At 45.3% G+C, this 12,732-nt stretch overlaps 1 protein-coding gene across 1 annotated transcript in view; it reads left to right on the top strand.

The window, feature by feature from the left end:
* The first annotated feature begins 384 nt into the window (after positions 1-384).
* Positions 385-12,732, top strand: part of LOC138995549 (membrane cofactor protein-like) — a 36,418-nt gene continuing 24,070 nt past the window's right edge. Inside the window, exons 1-3 of the mRNA XM_070396070.1 lie at positions 385-608; positions 2,151-2,336; positions 2,656-2,749. Of these exons, the coding sequence (XP_070252171.1) occupies positions 497-608; positions 2,151-2,336; positions 2,656-2,749 (392 nt within the window). The 5' untranslated portion in view covers positions 385-496. The remainder of the gene's footprint in view (positions 609-2,150; positions 2,337-2,655; positions 2,750-12,732) is intronic.

Genomic DNA, 12,732 nt, shown 5'->3' with positions numbered 1-12,732 from the left:
GAAGGCAACTATCTGAAAAAGGAAATTAGATCCCTGCCTCACGTCATTCACCAAAGCCAAGCCCATGTGGACGAAAGGTTAATGTTACAAATAAAAAACGAGGTGAACATATAGACCAACATATTTCTGACTGGAGACCTCGATAAGCCTATAAGCAGTGCACCAGCATGTCCCTCAAACCTGGGCAGGTGGAGAATGTTCGGCCTGACAGGGGTCAGGGGCAGAGCCCCAGCTGCCAGCAGACCGCCGGGTTAGAGCGCGGCCAGGCCACGCCCCGTTCCCTGCGGCTAAGGCTCCGCCCAGGGCCGAGGCCCCGCCCAGCGGCCCGCGATTGGCCCGCCCGCCTAAGCGTCACTTCCGCTCGGGCGTGGCCCAGGCCGTGCCCAGCTGCAGTTCCGCCTTCCAGGTGTTGTAACTCTGAGGGTTGCTGGGTTTTGTAAGTCTGAGGGTTGCTGGTGGGGCGACGCCCTTCGTTTTCCCTGCTCACCCCCCGAAAATGACGGATTCTCGCCGGCCGCGAACGGCACCTCCTCGCCGTCCCTGCTCTTCTTGGAGCTCCGCTGGGATCCTGCTGGTGACCCTAGCGCTCCGGTTTCCCGCACCCACCGGTAGGGACCTGGGGAGGGGTGCGCTCCGGGAGCGGGCTGCAGCGGGTTGGGGAGCCGGCCGCCTGGAAACACTCTTAAGTTTTGGGGAACTCGGAGTCATCTGCGGACTTTCAACTGGGGGCGGGGGGTCCTGAACCGAACCGCCACATTGTTCGAGGGTCAAGTGTGTAGTTAAAGTAATGCTAAGAAAGCAGATTTTCAAAGTAATACCATTGTATTTTAAATGGCGTTTACTCACTTGTAAAAATGCTCACTTCGCTAATATGAAGTCTTATATTTTGAAATAGTTTAGTCCATATTTTTTCTATCTGTGAAACCCCAATACTTAAATAATAATTACCTCTGCCCATAGCATGTCTTGAGCACCCACTGGGTGCAGAGTGTAGCAGGAAAAGAAGGCAGATGACCCTGACCTCTAGGAACTTGCCTCCTGAGTGAGGTGACAAGTCACCATCAGTTTGAATTTCAGACTGTGGATGAGGACCTGATCTAGGGCTGCATACTGATGATGTCCTAGACCAGGGGTGGGCAACCTTTTTGTGAGTGCCTGCTAAAACCAGCAAAAAAATCTCTGACTCAAATTCTTCTGCATGCCAACCCTAATTTTTTGAGAACATGTTACGCCTACTTGATATCTCTTAAGGTGAATGTATGTGAAGAACCTTGAAGAAATAATAAAATTCATTCGAGCAACAAAAACACAGTATATGATGATGAAAAATACATTTATTTTTTAATGTATAATGTACACTAATAGTCCGACAGAAAACTTTATGACTCCATTTGATATTATCAGTGGGACTTTTGCTGCTGCATCACTGATGACAGAGATTTTACATCAGGTTTATATTTCGTGACCTTCAGAGATATGCATGAGCTACTGCTTTCATCCGTCAGGCTACTCCTATTACGAGATTTAATAAAATTCATCACTGAGAACAAAGATTCACAAACGTATGTGGATGAAAACATGGAGAGGAATGCTGTTGCAAAGTTTTTTAAACAGAAAAAATTTTCTGAAATGGCATCCCAAGTCCTCAATAGTTCGTTTTCAACACTATTGAAATTGCTCTTCCCCTCTCTCGTCAATCCATGTCTATGGTCTTTAAGATAACTTGTTATGTAAAATTATTAATTTATCTAAGATGCACCTACACTGAATTTATCTGAAAAATAAAAAAGTCGATATTAGGAAAAAAATTGTAAATGGAAGATTAGAAGAGAGGATTTTGCGTGCCAGCAAAAGTTACTGGCATGCCATGTTTGGCACGCGTGCCAGGGGTTGCCCACCCCTGTCCTAGAGCTAGGGAACAGGTGAGTGTGAAATGAACTGAGAAAAACTAGGGAAGGACGCACACCGATAAGTACATTGAAAACCAAGACTAATGCTGCTGTATCTTTAATTTACTGTTGAATGAATGTTCACCTTATTCCCTAAGAAACCATAAGCTCACCAAGGACCTGCCTGCTGCCAGGCCAGAATCCGTGGCTGGTGGAAAAGAGAAAATACTTGACTTTCATGTCTTATTCTCTCATGTCCAGATGCCTGTGATGAGATACCAAGATATGACTCTATGAAAGCCAAGGGTAATCCTGTGCCCCCTGTAAGTGCTGGGTTCACAGTAACATATGAGTGTCGCCCAGGATACCGGCTTATTGTTCGTAACACCACTACTGTTTGTCAGCCTGATGGCACGTGGGCACCTCCTCTCCGGGAGGCTTGTACAAGTAAGTACACAAAACTTTTTATTTTTATTGCTCTAAAGATTTTCATACATTTTAGACGGCATATTCTGCTACTACAGTGATGGTTTTCTCATGTGGATGTAGGTTTTAGATAGTCATGTATTTTTTCAAGCTTTGAAAAATTTCCAGGTAATCTTTTTCTTGTTATTTGTCTGGGTAAATGTGAATCTTAAGTTTGGCCTTTTAATACTTAAAGAAAGAAAAGTAGTATTCCCACAGTAGAGCAACGTAGAATTTTGGTTTTGATTCAGATCTGTTTTGGAGTTTGTATTAATCAACGAATTTAAAAAATTTCTTTCAGGAAAATCATGTCCACAGCTAGCAGAGCCCCTAAATGGCCGCCTAGAAGGAAATTTTCAGTTTGGTTCACAGGCTAACTACTCTTGCAATGAGGGGTAAGTAGAGGAAATAGGTAAATGTTACTACTTCTATTTTTGTTTTGCTTCTCTTCAAAGTATTCCCATAATGTTGATTTAATTTTGCTTTGTGTGTGAGAAGTTGTACTTATAGCCACTCAACTCTTGGGCTTCTTATAGAGATGGAAAAGATGTGTAATGAGTAGAAAGGAATCTCCATTGAAGTAAAGCAGAACTGTATACTATCCTCCTATCTAATAAAAGAGAAACATGGTAATTAGCCATACATCCGCTACCCTTCCCATTGGCTAATCAGGGAGATATGCAAATTAACTGCCAGCCAAGATGGCGGCCGGCAGCCGTGCACTGAAGCAAACACGGAGGCTTGCTTGCTCCAGTGACAGCGGACTCCAACGTTCCCCCCCTGACTTGCCGGCCTCTCAGCTGCAACTCTAAGCAACTATGTGCAAATATAGAAGCTAAACAAAACCCCAGAAACCTGCTTTAGTCAGCCAGGCTTCAGCCAGCAGGACCGCAACATTGTATCAAATACAGAAGGTAAACAAAGGCCAGAAACCCGCTTTCAGCAGCCGAAGCCTCAGAGCTAAAGCTGGCCCAGAATAAAAAAAAAAGAAAAAGAAAAAAAGGAGCCGTTGGGAGCTTCAGTCACCCGCCAGCCTGAAAACGGCCCTCATCCCCTCATCCAGGCTGGCCAGGCACCCCAGTGGGGACCCCCACCCTGATCCAGGACACCCTTCAGGGAAAACCAGCTGGCCCCCACCCCGTGCATCAGGCCTCTATTCTATATAGTAAAAGGGTAATATGCCTCCTGGCACCAGGATCAGCAGAGCCGGGAGGCCTCCTGGCACAGGGATCAGTGTGACAGGGGGCAGCGTCCAAACCCCCTGATCGCCCTGCGGCTCTGTGTGTGACAGGGGAAGGCGCCCCAACCCCCTGATCAGCCCTGCTCTGTGCCTGATAGTGGGGAGCTCCCCAAACCCCTGATCGCCCTGCGGCTCTGTGTTTCACAGGGTGTGGCACCCCAATCCCCTGATCGCCCTGCTCTGTGGGTGATAGAGGGCGGCGCCCCAAACCCCCTCTCCCCCACGGGCCCTGCTCTGTGTGTGACAGGGTAGAGCTATAACCTCCCCATCGGCCCTGCCCTGAGTGTGACAGTGGCGGCGCCCCAACCCCCTGATCGGCCCTGCTCTGTGGGTGATAGAGGGCGGCACCCCAACCCCCTGATCCGCCCTGCTCTGTGCATGATGGGGCAGCGCCCCAACCCCCTGATCCGCCGTGCTCTGTGTGTGACAGGGGGTGGTGCCCCAACTCCCCTATTGGCCCTACTCTGTGAGTGACAGGGGGGAGCTCCTCAACTCCCTGATCGGCCCTGCTCTGTGCGTGACAGGGGGTGGCGCCGCAACTTCCCTATCGACCCTGCCTTGAGTGTGACGGGGCGGTGCCCCAACCCCCCAATCGGCTGTGCCCTGAGTGTGACTAGGGGTGGCATCACAACCTCCCAATCCGCCCTGCTCTGTACATGACAGGGGGCGGCGCCCCAACTCCCCAATCGGCCCTGCTCTGAGCCCGACCAGGGGCTGCACCTAGGGATTGGGCCTGCCCTCTGCCACCCAGGAGCAGCAATAAGCCAGCAGGTCGTTATCTCCTGAGGTTCCCAGACTGTGAGAGGGCACAGGCCGGGCTGAGGGACCTCTCTCCCCCCCCAAGTGCACAAATTTTTGTGCACTGGGCCTCTAGTCCTATATAATAAAAGCCTAATAGGCTAAGTGTCTGACCCTTCATTCGACAAGTTGCTATGATGCCCACTGACCACTAGGGGGCAGACGATTTGTCCGGGAGGTTAGCTTCCTGCTGAGGACCGGCCAATTGGGACTGGGAGAGACAGGCCGGACACACCCTGGAGCCCCCTCCCACAATTTTTCCCCAGCCAGGCAGCCCCGATCGGCCCCTGCAGGCCAGGCGGAATGACCCCACTGGTACACAAATCCGTGCACCGGGCCTCTAGTTCTATATAATAAAACGGTATTATGCAAATTGACCAAACAGTGGAATGACTGATTGCTATGATGTGCACTGACCATCAGTGGACAGACGCTCAACGCAGGAAGCCAGGGAAGCACCGCTCAGCCAGAAACCAGGCTGATGGCTGGCGAGCGCAGTGGCAGTGGCAGGAGCCTCTCCCGCCTCCATGGCAGTGCCAACGTTGTTCAATTGCTGGCCATCAGTGGGACATCCCTCAAGGGCTCCTAGACTGGAGAGGGCGCAGGCCAGGCTGAGGGATACCCCCCGACCCCAGTGCACGAATGTTATGCACTGGGCCTCTAGTATATAATAATAAGCCTACCATTAGCATTAAAAAAATGTAGTAATCATGGTGACTTTATCCTTGACAAGTTGCACCCTACTTAAAATGGCCAATTTTCAGAGTTGATGGAGGGCTTATAGACATGGGAGGTAGAATTGTCAGCCAAAAATAATCTTTATATTGAGAATAGAGGTCCAGTGTATGAATTCGTGCACCATTTCGGTTCCTCAGGCTGGCCTGTGTGATTGGGCTGAAACTGGCTCTCTGACATCCCCCAAGGGGTCCCGATTGCGAGAGGGTGCAGGCCAGGCAGAGGCACCCCACCTGTGCACGATCGAGGCTGGGGAGGGAGGCAGGAGGTTGGCCAGTGGGGAGGGACTGTGGGAGGGCTCCAGGACGTGTCCAGCCCATCTCGCTCAGTCCCAATCGGCCAGAACCCAGCAGCAAGCTAACCTACTGGTCGGAGTGTCTGCCCCCAGTGGTCAGTGCACATCATAGAGGCTGGTTGACCAGTTGACTGTATGCCCCTTGGTGGTCAGTGTATGTCTTAATGAGTGATTGAGCAGCCTTAGCATATCATTAGCATATCGTGCTTTGATTGGTTGAACAGCTGACAGGTCGACTGGACACTTAGCATATTAGGCTTTTATCATGTAGGCTAACTCTGTCAGGTGTTAACCAGACAAAAGTTGACCTGGTTATCCTGGACCATAATGTTGCTCAAGATCTCTTAGGGAAGCCCAGCCTTCGTGGCTCAGTGGTTGAGCATCAACCTATGGACCAGGAAGTCACTGTTCAGTTCCCAGGCAAGGCATATGCCCAGGTTGCAGGCTCAATCCCCAGTATGGAATGTGCAGGAGGCAGTCAATCAATGATGCTCTCTCAACATTGATGTTTCTATCTCTCTCACTCTCCTTTCCTCTCTGAAATCAGTAAAAAAAAAAAAAAAAAAAAAATATATATATATATATATATATAAAGATCTCTTAAGGGAAAGCCTTATTTTTGAGACTGCTTCAAAGGAGTGAAGATGTCAAAAAGAGGTACCTTCATTCCATGGGGCTCTTATAATAGTATATATTTGGGATATTGGAAATTTATGAAAAATGTATTATAGAGTAAGTAGAATACATTATAAAATGCAACTGATTTTTTATATTAACTTGGGGTCTATGTTCATTTATTAGTTCTAACAGGATTTGTGTGTGTCTGTTTGTAATCTTTAGATTTTATACCTATTAGATTAGATCATACTATCTGCAAACACTGGTAATTTTACTTCTTCCTAGCCAATTTTGATGCCTTTTGTTTGTTTGTTTGTTTGTTTGTTTGTTTTTCTTATCTGATTGCTCTGGAAAAGCTTCCAGTAGTGGGTTGAATAGGAGTAGTAAAAGCAGGTATCCTTGTATTGTTCGAAATCTTTCAGTTTTTTACCATTGAGCATGATGTTTGCTATGGGTTTTTCATGTATGGTGTTTATTACCTTGAGGTAGTTTCCTTCTTTTCCTAGTTTATAGATTATGTTTAACATGAAAGAGTGTTAAATTTTGTCAAGTATTTTTTTACTGTATCAACGGAGATGATCATGAGTTTTTCCTCCTTAATTCTATTGATGTGCCATATGATATTAATTAATTGTTATATGTTGAGCCATCCTTGCATCCCAGGAATAAATTGGCCATAGTGAATAATACTTGTAATATGCTGTTCAATTCTGTTTGCTAGTCTTTCATTGAGGAGTTTTTCATGTAGGTTCATGAGGTATATGTGCCCGTCGTTTTTTTATGGTGTCTTTGACTAGCTTTGGTATCACCACAATGCTGGTTTCATAGAATGAGTTCAGAGACTTCCATCCTCTTTAATTTAACAAAAAACTTTTGAGAAGAATTTAAGTTTGTGTTTTTTTTAAATATTGGTAGAATTCACCATGAAACCATCAGGTCTAGGGGGTTTCTTTGATTTGGAGATTTTTGATTACTGATTCGATCTCCTTACTAGTTATAGATCTTCTTAGATTTTCTTTATCTGTGCAATTTAGTCTTGGTAGATTTTGTGTTTCCAGGAATTTTTCCATTTTGCCTAAGTTACTTAATTTGTTAGCATAAAAATTGTTCATAGTATTCTTATAATATTTTATATTTCTATATAATTGATATTAATGTCCCCAGTTTCATTTCTGAATTTGGGTCTTCTCTTTTTTATTAGTCTATCTAACTAAAGGTTTTTAATTCAATTCAAAGAACCAACTTTTGGTTTCATTCATTTTCCCTAATGTTTTTCTCTTGTTTATTTCTGCTCTGATCTTGACTACTTTCTTCCGTATGCTAGCTTTGGGTTTAGTTCTTTTTCTAGTTCCTTAAGTTGTGAAGGGAGGTTGTTCATTTCAGATCTCATTTTTTTAAAAATATGTTTTCATTGATTTTTGAGAGAGAAAGGGAGAGGGAGAGAGAGAAAGAGAAATATTGACGTGTGTGAGAGAAACATTGATCCATCGCTTCTGGTGATTGAACCCGCAACCTGGGTTTGTGTCCTGATCAGGAATTGAAGTGACAACCTTGCAGTGGCCAGTGCGACTCAACCAACCTGAACCACACTGGCAAGGGCTCAGATCTCATTTCTTATTATAAACTTTTATATCTATAAATTTCCCCCTTGGCACTGTTTTTGCTGTCTCACAAGTTTGGGGATGTTTTCATTTCCATTGATCTGAAATTAATTTATAATTTCTTTTGATCCAGTGGTTGTTTAAAAGTGTGTTGTTCAAGTTTCACAATTTTGTGAATTTTCTAATCTACCTTGTGAGAATTGACTTCTAACTTCATCCCGTATGGTCACAAGATACTTTGTATGATATCTATTTTTTAAAACTATTGATTATTTAATACTAATTTGTGGCCAAGTGTAATTATATTATTAATGATGTCTTTATTTGTAGTGAATTTATTTACAAGTTAATTTCTATTACTAACCTAAAATATGGTCTGTCCTGGAAAATGTCTCATTTGAACCTGACCCCGTGTGTTCTGTTGTTGGGTAGAGTGCTCTGTCTGTGTCTGTGAGATCTAGTTTGTTTATTATATTGCTGAAGTCTTCTATTCTCTTTTTTCTTGTTGTTTAATATTTATTCTAGAGAGAGTAATAGAGACAGGGACATCGAAGTGAGAGAGAAACATCAATCAGTTGCCTCCCATACACGCCCAAACCGGGTATTGAACCTGCAACCTGGGTATGTGCCCTAAGCAGGAATGGAACCCGGCACCTTTTGGTGTGTGGGACAGCTTAAGCAACTGAGCCACACTGACCAGGGCAGAATCCTCTGTTTTCTTATTTACTTTCGGTCCGATTGGTTGGTTCATTACTCTAAATGGGGTATTGAAGTCTCCCACTGTTATTGAGAAATGCCTATTATGTAGAAATGTATATTTCACCTTTCAGTTCTGTTAGTTTTTGATTCATATATTTTGAAGGCCTGTCATTAGGTGCAAAATAAAAAGTCTATTTTGTATGAATTAGTGTAGCACCTCTGCTATCGGGATCACTATGTGCATGGCATATATTTCTCCATTCTTTTTTTTTAAAATATATTTTATTGATTTTTTACAGAGAGGAAGGGAGAGGGATAGAGAGAAACATCGATGAGAGAGAAACATCAATCAGCTGCCTCCTGCACACCCCCTACTGGGGATGTGCCTGCAACCAAGGTATATGTCCTTGACAGAATCGAACCTGGGACCTTTCAGTCCACAGGCGGATGCTCTATCCACTGAGCCAAACCAGTTAAGGCTCCTTTCTTTTATTTTCAACTTGTCTGTGTTTTTGTATCTCAAGTGAGTCTTGTAGACAGCATACAGTTGGATCCTTTGTGTTTACCTATTCTGCCAAGGTCTGTCTTCAGATTGGAGAATATAATCATCTACACTAATAAAAGAGAAACATGGTAATTAGTGTACGACCGCTACCCTTCCCATTGGCTAATCAGCATATCCTTATGCAAATTAACTGTCAGCCAAGATGGCGGCCGGCAGCCATGCACTGAAGCGAACAGGGAGGCTTGCTTGCTCCAGTGATGGCAGACTCCAACGTTCCCCGCCTGACTTGCCGGCCTCTCAGCTGGAACTCTAAGCAACTATGTTGCAAATATAGAAGCTAAACAAAACCCTAGAAACCGGCTTTCAGTCAGCCGGGCTTCAGCCAGCCAGACCGCAACATTGTATCAAATACAGAAGGTAAAGGCCAGAAACCTGCTTTCAGCAGCGAGGCCTTAGAGCTAAAGCTGGCCCAGAATAAAAAGAAAAAAAAAAAGGAGTGGTTGGGAGCTTCAGTCACCCGCCAGCCTGAAAACGGCCCTCAGCCCCTCAGCCAGACTGGCCAGGCACCCCAGTGGGGACCCCCACCCTTAAGGGGGTGTGACCAGATGCAAACAGCCATCATCCCCTCATCCAGGCTGGCCAGGCACCCCAGTGGGGACCCCCACCCTGATCCAGGACACCCTTCAGGGAAAACCAGCTGGCCCCCACCCGTGCACCAGGTCTCTATTCTATATAGTAAAAGGGTAATATCCCTCCTGGCACCGGGATCAGCGGAGGAGCGAGGCTCCCGGCACTGGGATCAGCGTGACAGGGGGCAGCGACCAAACCCCGTGATCGCCCTGCGGCTCTGTGTGTGACAGGGGACGGGGCCACAATCTCCCTATCCGCCCTGCTCTGTTCTTGACAGGGGAAGGCGCCCCAACCCCCTGATCAGCCCTGCCCTGTGCCTGATAGGGGGGAGCTCCCCAATCCCCTGATCGCCCTGCGGCTCTGTGTTTGACAGGGTGCGGCGCCCCAACCCCCCCGCCCCCTCGGGCCCTGCTCTGTGTGTGACAGGGTAGAGCCATAACCTCTCCATCGGCCCTGCCCTGAGTATGACAATGGCAGCGCCCCAACCCCCTGATCGGCCCTGCTCTGTGGGTGATAGAGGGTGGTGCCCCAACCCCCCTATCGGCCCTACTCTGTGAGTGACAGGGTGGAGCTCCTCAACCCCCTGATCGGCCTTGCTCTGTGCATGACAGGGGGCGGCGCCCCAACTCCCCAATCGGCCCTGCTCTGAGCCTGACCAGGGGCTGCACCTAGGGATTGGGCGTGCCCTCTGCCACCCGGGAGCAGGCCTAAGCCAGCAGGTCGTTATCTCCGGAGAGGTCCCAGACTGCGAGAGGGCACAGGCCCGGCTGGGGGACCCCACCGCCCCCTTCCCCGTGCACAAATTTTTGTGCACTGGGCCTCTAGTTTTAAATATAAAAGGATTATTGACAAGAAGAATGGTTTTCTATCATTATGATACTGGTTTTCTACATGCCTCAGAGCTTTTTTGACCCCCCTTTCCTGTTTAGTTGATTTTTATAGTGAAATGCCAACATTTCTTTACTATTACATATTGTCCATTTTATAGGGTTTTTGTTTGTGGTTATGATGCAGATTTTATATTTAAAATCCTACAGTTAGAGTATTCCTATTTGAATTTATACCAACTTAATTTCAATAAATTGTAAAAACTGCACCTTTACAAATCTATCCCCACCACCTTTGGTTGTTAATGTGATACTAATCTCTACACTAATAATTGTAATACTAGCCTCCACAGTAATGTATTTATCTTCCTTTGAAGGATTATTCTCTTAGACCACACAGAAAACAAAAATTATAGGTACAAACCATTGTTACAATAATGCTGGCTTTAATAATTGCCTGTGTATGTGCCTGCAGTGAAATGCTTATTTATTCATATGCCTTTGGGTTACTTTTTTTAATTTCACCTTTCAGGACTCCCTTTAGTATTTTTTGAAGGCAAGGTCTAGTGGTAAGAACTCCCTCAGCTTTTATTTGTGAATAAACCTTAATATCTGCCTCATGATTCAGCACAATTTTGCTGGATTGAGGATTTGGGGTTGGCTTTTTTCTGTTTTTTAAATCACTTTGAGTCTATCAGTTCACTGTCCTCTGGCCTCCAAGACTCTGATGAGAAATCTGCTGATATTCTTATTTAGAATCCCTTGTACCTGATGATTCACTTCTCACAGCTTTTCAAATTCTGTCACTGGCTTTTGAAAGGTCAGTCGTTATGTTTCTCAGTGTGGATCTCTTGAGTTCATTTTACTTAGAGAATGTTGAGATTTTTGAATGTTTTTATCTGTCTCCCATCAAATTTGGGAAACTTTCAGCCATTGTTTCTTCAAATATTTTGTTTGCCCCCTCCTCTCTGTCTTCTCTTTCTGAGGGCCCCACAATGCGTATGTGATCTGCTTATGGATTTCCCACAGGTCCCATAGGCTCTCTTCACTTGTCTTCATTCTTTTTTCTTTCTGTTCTTCAGACTCAATACTTTCCATTGGTCTTTCTTCAGGTTCACTGAGTCATTTTTCTGTCTGCTAAAAACTACCTTTAATTCCTGTAGTGAATTTTTCATTTTTTTTCTTTATTGATTAAGGTATTACATATGTGTCCTTATTCCCCCATTGCCCCCCCTCCCCCACCCCCTACTCATGCCCTCACCCCCCTGGTGCCTGGGTCCATTAGTTAGGCTTATATGCATGAATAGATAACCTTTGGTTGATCTCTTCGCCTTTTTCATTTAAGTTAGTGTACTTTTCAATTCCAAAATTGCCTTTTGGTTTCTTTTTAGGTTTTCCATCTCTGAATTGATATTCACATTGTATTCATTCTGTTAGGGTTTGGCCAGGGACATGGGCTGTGAAAGAATTCACAACTGAGAAAGGAATAGATGCAGAGAGAGGGAGTTTATTTTATTTTCCAAGGGAGGAAAGGGCCAGGTGCCTTTTGGCAGCACAAGGGGCCCAAGGTGGGGGGTTGTTCTTCTATAAGCTTATTAGGGAGTAAATGGCAGCAGTGGCAAATGGATAAAGAAGGGAGGGGGATTGGGGACTTCACCTTGACATTTTCCAGATCCTGGAGGCTGTCCTGAGGAGCTATGGCTTGTTTGTCCTTTAGCCACAGATGTCCTACAGAGGTGTCTATTAGCATCTTCACAAGCCTGTAAAACCTTCTTACAGGTAAAGTTACAAAGGGTTGGGAGGGAGTAGAGTTCTTCTACTAACTAGAAACTCTGATGTAATTTCCCTGGAATCATTTAAAGGGCAGGGAAGCTGGTAATGGGGGAGGTGCAGCCTGCTTTTCAAGCCTGCTTGAAGAGAGAGGCACTTTGAATAGGGAAGTATGCAATCTCCACATGCTTCTCATGGCTTATGCAAGGTTACCTTGAGGGAAAAGATGCCTTTTTCTTGTCCTAATACATTCGTTTATTTTCTTGATTTTCAGCATTTCTTCCGGTAATTCTTTGAGCATCCTGTTAACAGTTATTTTAAAGTCTTTGTGTATTTGATCTGGAATGAGGTCTTTTTTCAGGGATAATTGCTGTTAATCTTTTTTTTTTTCTTTGAAGGCACCATACTTTCCTATTTCTTTGTATGCCTTGTGATTCTTTTCTTGAACTGGACACCTGAATTCTAATAATGAGGTAACTCTGGAAGTCAAATTCTCCTTCCCAGGGCTTGTTATATTCTCCAGCTCGTTATAGTGTTTTGATTGTTGTAGGGTCTGAGGATCAGCCAGATATGTAAACTGAAGGCCTTCTCAGGTCTTTCTAGGCCTTTCCCTGGGCAGGCACAGTCACCTAATTTCCCCCACCTGTGCATGTCCTAGAT

This window comes from Myotis yumanensis, unplaced genomic scaffold, assembly GCF_028538775.1.
Source record: "Myotis yumanensis isolate MYYU_CA2020_CCGP unplaced genomic scaffold, mMyoYum1.0.hap1 SCAF_17, whole genome shotgun sequence".
In the NCBI taxonomy this organism is placed as follows: Eukaryota; Metazoa; Chordata; class Mammalia; order Chiroptera; family Vespertilionidae; genus Myotis; species Myotis yumanensis.
Note: the sequence above shows the minus strand (reverse complement) of the source record. Positions and strands in the feature narration are given on the sequence as shown.